The following is a 17,625-nucleotide window of genomic DNA, read 5'->3' as shown; positions in this document are numbered from 1 at the left end:
AAACAATGCAACAACAACAACAACAACAAATGGTATGTGACATTTCCACCAGACGTTATTCTCTACCCGTCTTGATGATCGTTCCGTTGTCCATGAGCACCACCAGGTCAGCTTTGTCCACGAACTCTACGCGGTGAGTGCAAAGGATTCTGGTCTTTCCCCGGAGGAGCTCCATGACGCACTTCTTCATCAGGTGTTCGGCTACGTCCGTGTCGACCGCTGCCAACGGATCGTCCAGCAGGTAGATGTCTTTGTCCTGCGAGAAAGTACATACAGCGGAGAGATCACACACACACCTGGAATTAAAAGGCATTGTGTTATTACTTTTCTCTGCTAACATCGTTAGTAATGAAGGGAATATAACAAATGAATACAAAGGAATGTTGTCGTCTCATCCATTGAACACATGTAGTGTTCTACAGGCAGATCCAGCACACCACCATCTTCACTTCATCTTGAAACTTTAATGAATTAATTCAGAAAGGTGTGTCAGTACAGATAATAACAATAACAAGACCATAAAAGTGCTTTTCTCCTTGTTCTCCGCTGCGTTTCACTTCTCTCATTTTTCATGTCCTCGCTCCTCGGGCTCGGTCTCACCGGAAGTTGATTTGTCTGCGCCATCTTGAGTAGCGTCTGTGAAGTCAACTTGGAAAATCCTCACAGGAGATCAAGGGGTTAAGAAGTCGGGCAGGTCTGAGTCGGTCTGAAATCAGTCTCTAATTGCTCATCAGCGTCGCTGCACCTTTTAAAGCACCTGAAGGAAGGGCCGTAATCCAAGCTGGAGAGAGCGTGCGTCCAGCAGCAGCGAACCAGCAGAAGAACCGTCGAAGCAGCAGCGCTGGTGCAGCCGTGACAAGCTGGAGAAGCGGCCGGTGAGAGACGAAGAACGTGCGCTCTAGTTCAGTGTCCTTTGTTTGTTTGATGTCCTCAAGCTAAAGCAACACGATTGTTGATTTAAAAACGAGTGTGATTTGTTTATTGAGAGACGTAGATTGATAAAAACGGTACTATTCAGTCTATTATATTTGCATTTTTAATGAAGTTAAAAACTGTTTAAAAACATAATTCATAAAAATACATTAAGAAAGTAAAACAATATTCACAAGTGTTAAAAAGTATACGTAAAGCATGTATTTTTGCATTTATTATTTCATGTGTATACAGTAATTATTTTTCATTTAAGGTCTTTTACCTTACAACCTTACTACATAAGCTGCACTGCAACAACAGAAACGAAAGTAAAGAAACAAAGTCGTGGTCATTGAGTGAAAACCTCCTATGGACTGTACCATCCCTTTCAAGCGGGGAAGCTGCAAACATACCCACGGGCCTGGCAGCGTCCCAGTGGCCTTATTTGTGCCGAGGAGCGATAATCGAGGAACCACCAGACCATCCTCCGGTGAAATCCTCAGACACTCGCCCCGCCCCCTTACAGTGTATCGCTCACTGATTGGACGATGCAGTGCATGCTGATCTGGCTGCTGTCAGACGGACGTCGCTTCACGTGACGCTCCGGAGGAAAAGACGTCCCATTGCTCTTAAAACTCATTTCCCTGCTTCTCGTGGTTTCCTTGCGTCTCTCCTTCCCTGGTGGGAGGGACTAGTCGCAAGTGAAGGACGCAAGGAATCCATTTAACCGAAGTGAAGGTGTGTTAGAGACTCACCATGTACACGGCTCTAGCGAGGGCCAGGCGAGCTTTCTGTCCTCCGCTCAGCGTCACTCCGTTCTCCCCGACCTCCGTCCTGTCTCCGTTCGGTAAAACCTGATGTCGCATTCAGAGAGAGTTTAATGTAAATGCTAATTCTGCAGAAGCAATTGAATGTATTTGAATTGATGCGGTAGTCTTACGTTGAAGTCCTCTGTGAGAGCGCAGGCCTCGATCACGGTCTGGTAGAAGATGGGATCGTAGTTCCTGCCGAACAGGATGTTGTCCCGCACCGACGCATGCTGGATCCACGGATCCTGAGACGCCAGACCGAAGCCTCGCTCTCTGTCTGCAACGAACACCACTCCACTCAGCCTGAACATCAGCAGGAGAGCACTCTTTAAAGTAGAGACGCTACATACTGATATACACCTGAACATCAGCAGGAGAGGACTCTTTAAAGTAGAGACACTTCATACTGATATACACCTGAACATCAGCAGGAGAGGACTCTTTAAAGTAGAGACACTACATACTGATATACACCTGAACATCAGCAGGAGAGGACTCTTTAAAGTAGAGACACTTCATACTGATATACACCTGAACATCAGCAGGAGAGGACTCTTTAAAGTAGAGACACTACATACTGATATACACCTGCACATCAGCAGGAGAGGACTCTTTAAAGTAGAAACACTACATACTGATATACACCTGAACATCAGCAGGAGAGGACTCTTTAAAGTAGAGACACTTCATACTGATATACACCTGAACATCAGCAGGAGAGGACTCTTTAAAGTAGAGACACTACATACTGATATACACCTGCACATCAGCAGGAGAGGACTCTTTAAAGTAGAGACACTACATACTGATATACACCTGAACATCAGCAGGAGAGGACTCTTTAAAGTAGAGACACTACATACTGATATACACCTGAACATCAGCAGGAGAGGACTCTTTAAAGTAGAGACACTACATACTGATATACACCTGAACATCAGCAGGAGAGGACTCTTTAAAGTAGAGACGCTACATACTGATATACACCTGAACATCAGCAGGAGAGGACTCTTTAAAGTAGAGACATTACATACTGATATACACCTGAACATCAGCAGGAGAGGACTCTTTAAAGTAGAGACACTACATACTGATATACACCTGAACATCAGCAGGAGAGGACTCTTTAAAGTAGAGACACTTCATACTGATATACACCTGAACATCAGCAGGAGAGGACTCTTTAAAGTAGAGACACTTCATACTGATATACACCTGAACATCAGCAGGAGAGGACTCTTTAAAGTAGAGACACTACATACTGATATACACCTGCACCTCAGCAGGAGAGGACTCTTTAAAGTAGAAACACTACATACTGATATACACCTGAACATCAGCAGGAGAGGACTCTTTAAAGTAGAGACACTTCATACTGATATACACCTGAACATCAGCAGGAGAGGACTCTTTAAAGTAGAGACACTACATACTGATATACACCTGAACATCAGCAGGAGAGGACTCTTTAAAGTAGAGACACTACATACTGATATACACCTGAACATCAGCAGGAGAGGACTCTTTAAAGTAGAGACACTACATACTGATATACAGGTGAACATCAGCAGGAGAGGACTCTTTAAAGTAGAGACACTACATACTGATATACACCTGAACATCAGCAGGAGAGGACTCTTTAAAGTAGAGACACTACATACTGATATACACCTGAACATCAGCAGGAGAGGACTCTTTAAAGTAGAGACATTACATACTGATATACACCTGAACATCAGCAGGAGAGGACTCTTTAAAGTAGAGACACTACATACTGATATACACCTGAACATCAGCAGGAGAGGACTCTTTAAAGTAGAGACACTACATACTGATATACACCTGAACATCAGCAGGAGAGGACTCTTTAAAGTAGAGACACTAAATACTGATATACACCTGAACATCAGCAGGAGAGGACTCTTTAAAGTAGAGACACTACATACTGATATACACCTGATCATCAGCAGGAGAGGACTCTTTAAAGTAGAGACACTACATACTGATATACACCTGAACATCAGCAGGAGAGGACTCTTTAAAGTAGAGACACTACATACTGATATACACCTGAACATCAGCAGGAGAGGACTCTTTAAAGTAGAGACACTACATACTGATATACACCTGAACATCAGCAGGAGAGGACTCTTTAAAGTAGAGACACTACATACTGATATACACCTGAACATCAGCAGGAGAGGACTCTTTAAAGTAGAGACACTACATACTGATATACACCTGAACATCAGCAGGAGAGGACTCTTTAAAGTAGAGACACTACATACTGATATACACCTGAACATCAGCAGGAGAGGACTCTTTAAAGTAGAGACACTACATACTGATATACACCTGAACATCAGCAGGAGAGGACTCTTTAAAGTAGAGACACTTCATACTGATATACACCTGAACATCAGCAGGAGAGGACTCTTTAAAGTAGAGACACTACATACTGACATACACCTGAACATCAGCAGGAGAGGACTCTTTAAAGTAGAGACACTACATACTGATATACACCTGAACATCAGCAGGAGAGGACTCTTTAAAGTAGAGACACTACATACTGATATACACCTGAACATCAGCAGGAGAGGACTCTTTAAAGTAGAGACGCTACATACTGATATACACCTGAACATCAGGAGGAGAGGACTCTTTAAAGTAGAGAAGCTACATACTGATATACACCTGAACATCAGCAGGAGAGGACTCTTTAAAGTAGAGACACTACATACTGATATACACCTGAACATCAGCAGGAGAGGACTCTTTAAAGTAGAGACACTACATACTGATATACACCTGAACATCAGCAGGAGAGGACTCTTTAAAGTAGAGACACTACATACTGATATACAGGTGAACATCAGCAGGAGAGGACTCTTTAAAGTAGAGACACTACATACTGATATACACCTGAACATCAGCAGGAGAGGACTCTTTAAAGTAGAGACACTACATACTGATATACACCTGAACATCAGCAGGAGAGGACTCTTTAAAGTAGAGACATTACATACTGATATACACCTGAACATCAGCAGGAGAGGACTCTTTAAAGTAGAGACACTACATACTGATATACACCTGAACATCAGCAGGAGAGGACTCTTTAAAGTAGAGACACTACATACTGATATACACCTGAACATCAGCAGGAGAGGACTCTTTAAAGTAGAGACACTACATACTGATATACACCTGAACATCAGCAGGAGAGGACTCTTTAAAGTAGAGACACTACATACTGATATACACCTGATCATCAGCAGGAGAGGACTCTTTAAAGTAGAGACACTACATACTGATATACACCTGAACATCAGCAGGAGAGGACTCTTTAAAGTAGAGACACTACATACTGATATACACCTGAACATCAGCAGGAGAGGACTCTTTAAAGTAGAGACACTACATACTGATGTACACCTGAACATCAGCAGGAGAGGACTCTTTAAAGTAGAGACACTAGATACTGATGTACACCTGAACATCAGCAGGAGAGGACTCTTTAAAGTAGAGACACTACATACTGATATACACCTGAACATCAGCAGGAGAGGACTCTTTAAAGTAGAGACACTACATACTGATATACACCTGAACATCAGCAGGAGAGGACTCTTTAAAGTAGAGACGCTACATACTGATATACACCTGATCATCAGCAGGAGAGGACTCTTTAAAGTAGAGACACTACATACTGATATACACCTGAACATCAGCAGGAGAGGACTCTTTAAAGTAGAGACACTACATACTGATATACACCTGAACATCAGCAGGAGAGGACTCTTTAAAGTAGAGACGCTACATACTGATATACACCTGATCATCAGCAGGAGAGGACTCTTTAAAGTAGAGACACTACATACTGATATACACCTGAACATCAGCAGGAGAGGACTCTTTAAAGTAGAGACACTACATACTGATATACACCTGAACATCAGCAGGAGAGGACTCTTTAAAGTAAAAGTATTTACTACGCAATAAAATACAGTTTGTTAATATTAAATATGATGTTTTAGTGTTAATATTGCTGCTATATTATTGTGTACTGGGGGCAGTTTACCTGTTCAGTTCTCCGGTCAGAGCAGCCAGTAAGGAGCTCTTCCCACAGCCGACCTTCCCCACCACAACCACCAGGGAGCCCTGAAGACACCATGATATAATCAGACTCATGTATCTGGTGTGCTAAGTGAAAGGTGTCCTATCATGCAAAAGTCACTTTTGTATGTCTTTTATACATCAACATCAGGGTTTCCGTTAGCCGGTAATTACCGGTTTTTAGCTGGTAAAATTTATAAAAAACCGGTAAATTTAAAACCTGACGGTCAAAATGTCTGGTAATAATTAGGGAGGCTCCGATCGATCGGCCGCCGGTCATTATCGGCCGATATTCACTCTTAATAGTTTGATCGGTGCTCTCTATAAAGGCCGATCAGGAGAGCTGGGTCTGAGCGATATGGACATAAACGCGAGTGAAGTGTAACCGGAGCGAGAGAGAGATCAGATCAGCTGCTGAGTCTGACCGAGACACGCAGCTCTGCAGAATCACCTGATGCCCCGCCCTCTGTTTAGCGGGCTGCAGGAGCTGCAGGAGAAACTGACGGGCTGTCAGGAGAGAGAGGGAGGGAAAGAGAGGCTCCGTTTCTCCCGTGTTATTATTCAAAGTTATTGTAAACTTCTGAATAATGTACTTCATCTACTACAAGTAGTTTGTTTGAATGTAATAATTATGTTGTTTGTTGTTTGTGGAATAATTTATTGAAAAATGAATCTGAATGTTTCGATCTGTTACGATTATAAACTGAAGCAATATAAAAATGAGCCCGTGAACTGAGTTTTAAACTGAAGCATATCTGCTCATAGTCCGGTAATTACCTGCTAACGGAAACTCTGCTACACAACTATTATTATTATTATTGAAATATGACCGGTAAGTTTCAAATTAGTCCGGTAAAATAAATTCTGCCCGGACATTTAACCGGCGAGAAAAAATCCTAGCGGAAACCCTGATCAACACGTGTCCCCGGTGTGTCGGGGAACTCACGCAGCGTCAGTAAATAAACCCCTCTCTCTTTTCCTCCGTACCCAAATCTCTAAAAACGGGGAACAACGGATCTGATCCAGATTTGCGTCCGATATGACGTCATATCTGAAATGTGGACCCACGGCCCAATCCGAAACGTTCCTAACAGAAACCACGCCCGACTGTTTTGGACGTAATATGGTCGGTGTTTACATTAGCATCGCTAACACTCAGAGCTAACCTGCACTGGAGAGCATGTGTGTGAAGAAGCAGGAAGTAAAAAGGAACTCACCTTGTGGTGTAACCGGCAAGAGAGAAAGCCTTTGAGCTCCAGGCTGTTTCAGAGAGAATCCTTGATGTGGTTTAGAACATGATCTGGTGTTTAACCATTTAGCTGAGTATCTTTTTTTCAAAAAAAAAATGTTAAGCTAAGGACCCAGAATCAGCAGTTCTCTAACAGGGCTTATATAAAGCGATATGAGGGATGTCTAAAATGCACTGTTTGGTATTTTGAGCACATAGGACAAAATGTATGCCTATCAATAGCCTGATAGGAGATCTGTAAGAGCTGTCAGCATGAAGGCAGTACAGTGTGTGTGTGTGTGTGTGTGTGTGTGTGTGTGTGTGTGTGTGTGTGTGTGTGTGTGTGTGTGTGTGTGTGTGTGTGTGTGTGTGTGTGTGTGTGTGTGTGTGTGTGTGTGTGTGTGTGTGTGTGTGTGTGCGTGCGTGTGCGTGCGTGTGTGTGTGTGACCTTGGTGATGTGCAGAGAGAGGCTGTGCAGCCGCAGACTTCCTTTGGACTCTCCAGGATCAGCTCCTCTGTCTTCGTTCTGATCCGGACCGTCGGGATCCAGCCAGGAAAAAGTCCCCTGGCTCATCAGGACGGACGTCTGGCCGTCTTCAGGAGACACTACGACAGATGTGGAAGGACATTTTATTATATATAGTGATAGGTAATTGTAATAATAAGAACTTGTATTAGTTTTGACTCTGATCTAGAAACACATAATGGAGAAAGGGTTTGAAGCAGCACGTGCAGAAGTTTGTAACTTTCAAATTAGCTTTTTCCAGGAGCATCACTTCATACAGCTTTAGAATAACCACATTGCTGCGTAGAGTCTGGTGATCCATAACATGATCCATCAGGAGTGATGAACTAATGTGAAACCTCCTGAAAACTGCCTAAAGTGACTTGAGAGACTATCATCATCATGTATTCAAACCTAAACAACCAGTCTATGATTAAAACAATTATAGAGAGGAGATATGCCAAGTGCTTCCATCTGCAGTCCCTGGTTCCCATCATTCATCTGAACTCAAACCATGACAGTCTCTTTCACACTGACATCTATACAGACATGTTCACCTACACATTATAAGATATAAATACTAGCACATTTATCAGTACAACTAAAATATAACTAATTCATGTATTAGTTTAATTAATTTGAGCTCAAAACAGGTTGCTCAATATCCATTACATTGCTGCACATATTTTATTCCATGTAAATACTGCTATATTTTACTATATTGTTTTAGCGTTATTATTGTTTTCTTAAAATAGATTTCTATCTGTGTTTTACATTTTAGTTTTACTCTCTTATATTGTACTTCTTAAATATATATGTTCAAATATATAACACAGTTTTCATGTGTTAATAAGCCCAATCTTCAAATAACTTCAGTCGATTAAAGTTGAAAACATGTTCAAGTTGAAAAGAAAAAGCCCAATAACAAATGTACATAACAACTTTCCAATAAACCCTTCATATCTCCTCTTATTGAAATCAACCTGAAGCTTCTGTTTTAAGGCATGAGCTGCTAACTAAATAAATAAATAAATGTGATGTAGGCTGTTTTTTTCTTAAAGCATTTTCAAGTATTAAGCATAATTGACTGATTTAGTTAACTTATAACTGAACTTATGAGGCAGTATACCACTGGTGGTCCGTGACCGCCCCCTAGTGGTCCGTGAGTATATTGGTACAATTTCACATTTTAAATTAATTAATAAATTAAAGTTTTACGCACTCTCACGGGAATATATCCGCAATGGAGTGAGCTTAAGTTTCACTTTCGATGGTATGATATAGCCCCACACAACACCTTCATCACACATGTTGCCACTTGTTTGTACCATTTTCAGGCGATTTGTAATCTGTTCTAGAAAAACGATGTGATTTTGGATATTTGTGGAGTTAGGTGGTCCGCGAGTGTTTTTTTATTAGTTAAGTGTCCTTGGTTTGAAAAAGTTTGAGAAACACTGCTCTAGTGAGTGGCCCAGCCCTTCGTATATTTTTCTGTATGTGGCCCTCGGTGAAAAAAGTTTGGACCCCCCTGGACTAAATAAATACTACATTGTGATCTATTTGAGGTAACCAAGCAGCACAGAGGTTGAGACGCAGCGCACCCAGAGCGTAGTACGCCTGCAGGTCTTGGTTGGTCAGTTTGAAGAAGCGCTGGATCCTCTCCAGAGACACCTTGGCCTCCAGGATGCTGTTCAGCACCCAGGGGAACGAGTTGAGGGGAATGATCAACATCCCCACCAGAGCCAGCGTGGTGAACACCTGCAGGGAGAGGACGTTTACTGCTTTAGGGTTTATTTGTACGATTAAAATACAAAGAAAGATATACGATATTTCATACCAGGGAGAGGCAGAAAGAAAAGCCTCCACCTCAACTACCCAAGAGTTCACAGGGTTATTAAGGCCTTTCAAATGTTATTCTATGCTCTAAATATATAGCCTTCATTATTGATACGTATATATTCACTGTCTTGCGTAATTTGTTTATCTTCTACTGTTGATGTGTATATCTTTATTGTTGTTGTATTTACCTCTTATTCATGTGCAATGTCTTTTCTATGCTGACGAAAAAAAGTCCCAATTTATGACCAATAAAGTATATCTTATCCTATCTTAGTTTTCGGTGATTATTTACTTATGAAATCATAAATATTATATCCTATTTCTGATAAAATAATAAAAAATAATCCAACAAACTGGACCCTTGACAGCTGTTTCAGGGTAAACAATCCTAAAATCGGTAAAGTCACTCGCTACTCAAAGTATCTATAGTGTCCTATATGTGTAGAAAGACAGGTTAACTTCACTTTATCAGGGTCTATGAGGAATCCTGAAGTCACATGTAATGCCTTTTAAGACCTCTTTTAAGACCCTTTCCAAACATTTTAAGACCTCATTGCCACTTGGAGTTTTAACCGGTTACCTTGGCGACACACTTTACCTCACATTGACTATACACAGTATTGATTGTCCTTCCTCCTTATCTTCCAACTATTTGCGGTATTTTTGGAACTTTAAGTATTTTTGGATATTTAAGTATTTTTGGAACTTTAAGTATTTTTTGGAACTTTAAGTATTTTTGGAACTTTAAGTATATTTGGAACTTTAAGTATTTTTTGAATTCACGGTATTTTTGGAACTTTAAGTATTTTTGGATCTTTGGACCCTTTCCATACATTTTAAGACCTCATCGCCACTTGGAACTTTAAGTATTTTTGGATCTTTAAGTATTTTTGGAACTTTACGTATTTTTGGAATTTACGGTATTTTTGGAACTTTAAGTATATTTAGAACTTTAAGTATTTTTGGACCTTTAAGTATTTTTGGATCTTTAAGTATTTTTGGATCTTTGGACCCTTTCCATACATTTTAAGACCTCATCGCCACTTGGAACTTTAAGTATTTTTGGATCTTTAAGTATTTTTGGAACTTTACGTATTTTTGGAATTTACGGTATTTTTGGAACTTTAAGTATATTTAGAACTTTAAGTATTTTTGGACCTTTAAGTATTTTTGGATCTTTAAGTATTTTTGGATCTTTGGACCCTTTCCATACATTTTAAGACCTCATCGCCACTTGGAGTTCTAACCGGTTACCTTGGCGACACACTTCACCTCACATTGACTATATACAGTATTGATTGTCCTTCCTCCTTATCTTCCAACCATTTGCGGTATTTTTGGAACTTTAAGTATTTTTGGATATTTAAGTATTTTTGTAACTTTAAGTATATTTGTAACTTTAAGTATTTTTTGAATTCACGGTATTTTTGGAACTTTAAGTATTTTTGGATCTTTGGACCCTTTTCATACATTTTAAGACCTCATTGCCACTTGGAACTTTAAGTATTTTTGGATCTTTAAGTATTTTTGGAACTTTAAGTATTTTTGGAACTTTACATATTTTTGGAATTTACGGTATTTTTGGAACTTTAAGTATTTTTGGAACTTTACATATTTTTGGAATTTACGGTATTTTTGGAACTTTAAGTATATTTGGTACTTTAAGTATTTTTGGATCTTTGGACCCTTTCCATACATTTTAAGACCTCATCGCCACTTAGAAGTTAGAACTTTAAGTATTTTTGGAACTTTACGTATTTTTGGAACTTAGGGTATTTTTGGAACTTTAAGTATATTTGGAACTTTAAGTATTTTTGGATCTTTAAGTATTTTTGGAACTTTACATATTTTTGGAATTTACGGTATTTTTGGAACTTTAAGTATATTTGGAACTTTAAGTATTTTTGGATCTTTGGACCCTTTCCATACATTTTAAGACCTCATCGCCACTTAGAAGTTAGAACTTTAAGTATTTTTGGAACTTTACGTATTTTTGGAACTTAGGGTATTTTTGGAACTTTAAGTATATTTGGAACTTTAAGTATTTTTGGATCTTTAAGTATTTTTGGAACTTTAAGTATTTTTGGAACTTTACATATTTTTGGAATTTACGGTATTTTTGGAACTTTAAGTATATTTGGAACTTTAAGTATTTTTGGACCTTTAAGTATTTTTGGATCTTTTCATACATTTTAAGACCTCATCGCCACTTGGAGTTCTAACCGGTTACCTTGGCGACACACTTTACCTCACATTGACTATATACAGTATTGATTGTCCTTCCTCCTTATCTTCCAACCATTTGGACGCAGACTTGCATTTCCCCATAACGATGTTGCTTAGCAACCGGCGTAAACGGACCTCCGCGCTATCAAGCAGTGAGCGCGCGATGTCCTGTTCAAACCCAACGGGATGCCATCAATAAACTACACAGAATCACACGACACACCTACGCCATGACTACATTCAGGCAGACTGTAGAACACAACCTCTCTGGACACTTTATATACTTACTGAAAACAAGATACAAAATGTAACACCTTGGGAAATGCCCTTTAATACTTTTTAATAACCTTAATTTTCGCTAAATTGATTTATCAGCATTTAATACTTGTTAAGACCCCGCGGACCCCCTGATTATGCATCAAAACAGTTTAAAGAGTAAAGTACCTTGGCGGCAGTGAGCTGGTGCCCCAGCAGGGTGTAGGTGAGGAAGGTGAGGATGGAGATGACCACAGGTAGAGCCGCCCAGGTGTAAACACACATGGCGTCCAGGTACTTCAGAGCCTTCAGGTGCGACAGCTCCTCTTTACGGCAGGCGTTGATCTTCTGCGTGAAATGAGGCTCCCAGTTGTAGAACTTGATGACCCGAATGCCGAAGAGGACCTCGGTCATTAACTGGGAGAGAAGAAAGACACATTGGTAGGAGAATATTGTGGATCTCCAAAATGTCCTGGGGCAAAAACTGCTTGAATCCTGCCTTGGATCCACAAAATGTTCCTTTATTATCTCAAATAAGCTTTTATTTTTACTATGAGGGTTTAATATTTCAATTGTCAATTATTACATTTCAAATTAAACCACTTTAAAAAGGTATTAAGTGTTGAAAAATGTGATTATATAACAACAATTGTCTGTTTCTTTTTATACAATTGCATTAACATTCGGATCCCTAAAGCATGAGATAACTATTGATAAATACATATTGAAAGATATTTCCTTTCGACACACAAACTTCACATTGTTGATGCTCAATTTATCTTCATTCTAAGTATTTCTTGGGCTTTTTTGCCGCCGTTTAATCCTAATAAGTGATTAGGGGATTAAGCAACAACAAAGGTCCCTGGTGGGCATCTAGCCAGTCAACATTAGGAGATCAAAGTACATTTTATAAAGTTCATTTCACTGGAAATCAATATATGTCACCATGAAAAACTAATTAATATTATTTTAAGCTCAAATTTACAAAGAATTACAAGAAATAATGAAATGCATTAATATTAGTTATTATTATTTTGTTAAAATACACACTCCTTCTCCTTCCACAGCACTAATTAAAAACCTCCGCTCCCACCTTCACGCGTGTGTCCTTGTGTCGGAGCATGTGTTGGTTGTTTCTGAGGAGTCTTGAGGCGAGGAACTTGTTGAAAGGCACGAGCATCAGAGCCACGCTGAGCCCCCCGAGGAACGCCACCCCCACCTGGAGGTACAGCAGGTACAAGGTGATGATCAGCATGAAGGGGAGGCTCCACAACTCGTGGAAACTGTTGAAGAAGTTGACCACGCGTCCGGTGTCGGTGCTCATCAGATTCACCACTTCGCCCAGCGTGGCTCCGGACAAACTGCTGCCTCTGATCCGCACAGCTTTCCCGTAAACCGCCGACATGAGAGCAGCGCGGGCCGAAAGAGACACCTGAGCAGAGAGTACACACGTCCTTTACTCAAGTAGAAGTACAGATACTCGTGTTTACAAATACTCTGGTGAAAGTAGAAGTACTGACTAAACTTCTTTACTCAAGTCAAAGTAAAGAGGCTTTGAAGTGTACTTCAGTAAAAAGTACCCATAGCTAGCAGCTGTTTTAAAGAGTACCTGACCTCCCTTTATATCAATAGAACAATAACGTCATTGTTAGCTAATGAATGTTTCCATGACAACGTTTCCATTGGTCCCTCTTCTTTAGAGAAGACCAGGAAGTGATGGATACACAAGTATTTGTGTTCAACATGTAAGAAGTAGAAAGTACAGGTATTTGAGTTCAACATGTAAGAAGTAGAAAGTACAGGTATTTGAGTTCAACATGTAAGAAGTAGAAAGTACAGGTATTTGGGTTCAACATGTAAGAAGTAGAAAGTACAGGTATTTGGGTTCAACATGTAAGAAGTAGAAAGTACAGGTATTTGTAGTTCAACATGTAAGAAGTAGAAAGTACAGGTATTTGGGTTCAACATGTAAGAAGTAGAAAGTACAGGTATTTGAGTTCAACATGTAAGAAGTAGAAAGTACAGGTATTTGAGTTCAACATGTAAGAAGTACGCAAAGTCCCTCAGAGACACACGGTCAAAATTCTACTCCGCCATCATCAACAATAGCCCTGGCAACTCCAAGCTACTTTTTTCCACCATAAACCATCTCCTCAAACCTCAGACTCCGCTACACAAAGACACCACAGAGGAGCAGTGTGATAATTTCATCACATTTTTCAGGAAAAAGGTAGAGACCATCCGCTCTCTCCTCACAAACTCCGCTGCTCTGCTAGTCCTGACCGTCAACCCCCAGCCTGGACCGACCCAGCCTCTTTGCTGCTTCACTAACATCTCGCAGCATGAAGTTGAGGCCATCATCAAAAAGATGAAACCCTCCACCTGTGCCCTGGACCCCTTTCCCACAGCTTTGGTTAAATCGAACATTGATGCCATAAGTCCGCTGATCACTTCAGTGATAAACCAGTCCATCCAGTCTGGTCATGTTCCACCACCATTAAAAGCTGCTGTCATCAAACCACTCCTCAAAAAACCCACTTTAGACCCTGAAGTCCTAGCCAATTACAGACCCATATCCAACCTGCCATTCCTATCCAAGGTACTGGAGAAAGTAGTTGCCATTCAGATCCAGGAACATCTAACACTGAATAAACTATTTGAAAAATTCCAGTCTGGTTTCCGCCAGGGCCACAGTACAGAAACTGCCTTAGTCAGGGTGACCAATGACCTGCTGATGACAGCTGACACCGGATCTCCATCTCTCCTCATCCTCCTGGATCTAACTGCAGCATTTGATACCGTCGACCATGACATCCTACTCCACCGTCTTCACACTACAATTGGACTCTCTGACTCTGCCTTAAACTGGTTCACCTCCTATCTCACCGGGAGGACTGAGCACGTCACCTTGGGAGCGGCTAAATCAAGAACTCACTCTGTGACTTGCGGTGTCCCCCAAGGATCAGTCCTTGGCCCCACCCTTTTCACCATATACATATCCCCCCTTGGTCGTGTCATCAGCCGGCATGGAATATCTTTCCATTGCTATGCTGATGACACACAACTCTACATCAGAGCAAACCCAACCCCCTCTGCACCTCTGCCATCATCCACAATAACCAGATGCCTGGAGGAGATAAAGGTGTGGATGAAGCACAACTTCCTCCAGCTAAACAGCTCCAAGACTGAAGCCATTCTTATTGGCACTCCACATCAGGTCTGTTCATCTGCCATCACCAGCATCACCTTCTCCGGTCAGAACATTCCACTCTCAACAACGGTTACCAATCTGGGAGTTAAAATGGATCCTCACCTGACCTTTGAGGCCCACATCAAGCAAATATGCAAGACCTCTTTCTACCACCTGAGAAATATTGCGAAACTCCGCCCCACACTCAGTCTGCCAGATGCTGAAAAGCTTGTCCACGCCTTTGTCTCCTCCAGGCTGGACTACTGTAACGCACTTCTCATTGGGATTCCTAGCAAGAACATCCAGAAGCTGCAATACATCCAAAACACAGCTGCTAGGATCCTGATGAGAGTGCGGAAGTACGAACACATCACACCCATCCTCAAATCACTGCACTGGCTCCCGGTCTCACTCAGGATTGACTACAAAATCACCCTCTTCACTCATCAGTGCATATATGGAAATGCTCCCTCCTACATCAAGGAATTGCTCACCCCACAAACCTCCACGAGGAACCTACGTTCAGTAAAGGCAAACCTCCTCATCCCACCAAGGACAAAACTGAAGACCATGGGAGACCGAGCCTTCTGCTCCGCTGCTCCGAGATTGTGGAATGCCCTCCCAAGCCAGCTGAGGACACCACAGACTGTGGAGGCTTTCAAAAAAGGCCTAAAAACGCATCTTTTTAGAATAGCCTTTAACTAGATTTTTAAATCCCCCACATTATGCCATGCGGGCATGAATGTCACAGCTTTTATTATGTTGTTTTAATTTTTTTTTTTTTTTTTTTTTATTGTTGTTTTGTTTCACCCTTTTTAATTTTTAATTTTGTAGCACTTTGAGTTTTGTTTACGCAAATGAAAAGTGCGCTTATAAATAAAATATATTATTATTATTATTAAGTAGAAAGTACAGGTATTTGAGTTCAACATGTTAGAAGTAGAAAGTACAGGTATTTGAGTTCAACATGTTAGAAGTAGAAAGTACAGGTATTTGAGTTCAACATGTAAGAAGTAGAAAGTACAGGTATTTGAGTTCAACATGTTAGAAGTAGAAAGTACAGGTATTTGAGTTCAACATGTAAGAAGTAGAAAGTACAGGTATTTGAGTTCAACATGTTAGAAGTAGAAAGTACAGGTATTTGAGTTCAACATGTAAGAAGTAGAAAGTACAGGTATTTGAGTTCAACATGTTAGAAGTAGAAAGTACAGGTATTTGAGTTCAACATGTTAGAAGTAGAAAGTACAGGTATTTGAGTTCAACATGTGAGAAGTAGAAAGTAAAAAGTCGTCAGAAAAATAAGTAGTGGAGTAAAGTACTGAGAAACATGTACTAAAGTACAGTAACGAAGTATTTGTACTCCACTACTTCCCACCTCTGTACCTTAGACACCTCGAAGACGAAGATGTTATTGAGATAACTATTGAGTTTTTAAAATTCTGATAAATACATATTGGCAGATATTTCCTTTCTACACACAAACTTCACATTGTTGATGCTTGATTTATCTTCATTTTAAGTATTTCTTGGTCTTTTTTGCCGCCGTTTAATCCTAATAAGGGATTAGGGGGATTAAGCAACAACAAAGGCCCCTGGTGGGCATCTAGCCAGTCAACATGAGGAGATCAAAGTACATTTTATAAAGTTCATTTAACTGGAAATGTATATATGTCACCATGAAAAACAAATCAATATTATTTTAAACTCAAATTACAAAAAATAAACAAGAAATAAATATAAATGCATCCTCTCAAATATGAAGTGCTTGAATGAAGGACTTTATTTATTAATGTTTTATGGCTGTTGATATCATTATTCCTATCACTACTATCTTTGTTGTGTTTGAGTTTTGATCTAATTTGATTCTATTGTATAGAATATATACATATACAAGGTTTCCCACACATAGACTTTACTTAGGCGGGCCGCCCAGGTATATTAACGGCCACCCAAGTATATTTCGCAACCCATTTAGGTTTTTTTTTCATCCGCGACCACGACGCCATCTGCGATCGATTAACTTTTGGACAATGTAATAGTAAATAGTAACCCATGTCCATATGTTTATTCGTGGGTAGTAGATTTAAACTAGAGAATGCAATTCCTCAAGAAATTGCTAGTGGGAATGCTTTATGCTGAAAAGCTGACGCTAAACTGCTATGCTGAAATGTAATGTGTAAGAAGAAAGTGAATAATTTAGATTGAAGTGATACATGAACACAGGGGGCTTATATGTGTGATGAAAGAAGAAAAGAAAGTAAAAAGGCTTGGAAAAGCAGCAGAATATTTGAACCGCAAACTTCTGAACTAAGTTGATGTCGAATGATCTGTCGCCATGGCAACGGCATTTGATGACACCCCATAATACGCTTAGATGCGTTGATGGCTGCATCGTTACCAAACCTGTGAAGTCTTGGGCTGTTTGGAGTATTTTCACTGAAGTTATGAGAAAACCGTGTTTCAAGGCGAGCATTTTGTTGCCATGGTAACGGCATTTGAAGAAATCTTAAAACTGGCCTGTAGATGTCTTCAAGGCTGGACT

At 40.3% G+C, this 17,625-nt stretch overlaps 1 protein-coding gene across 1 annotated transcript in view; it reads right to left on the bottom strand.

Moving 5' to 3' along the window:
* abcc10 (ATP-binding cassette, sub-family C (CFTR/MRP), member 10) overlaps positions 1 to 17,625 on the bottom strand; it is a 54,076-nt gene that overhangs the window by 31,021 nt on the left and 5,430 nt on the right. The window contains 8 exon segments of the mRNA XM_071204166.1: positions 67 to 256; positions 1,668 to 1,766; positions 1,853 to 2,024; positions 5,806 to 5,885; positions 7,517 to 7,674; positions 9,175 to 9,331; positions 12,083 to 12,310; positions 12,987 to 13,325. Coding sequence (XP_071060267.1) covers positions 67 to 256; positions 1,668 to 1,766; positions 1,853 to 2,024; positions 5,806 to 5,885; positions 7,517 to 7,674; positions 9,175 to 9,331; positions 12,083 to 12,310; positions 12,987 to 13,325 — 1,423 coding nt within the window.

Source organism: Pseudochaenichthys georgianus, chromosome 1 (genome assembly GCF_902827115.2).
Source record: "Pseudochaenichthys georgianus chromosome 1, fPseGeo1.2, whole genome shotgun sequence".
Taxonomy (NCBI): Eukaryota; Metazoa; Chordata; class Actinopteri; order Perciformes; family Channichthyidae; genus Pseudochaenichthys; species Pseudochaenichthys georgianus.
Note: the sequence above shows the minus strand (reverse complement) of the source record. Positions and strands in the feature narration are given on the sequence as shown.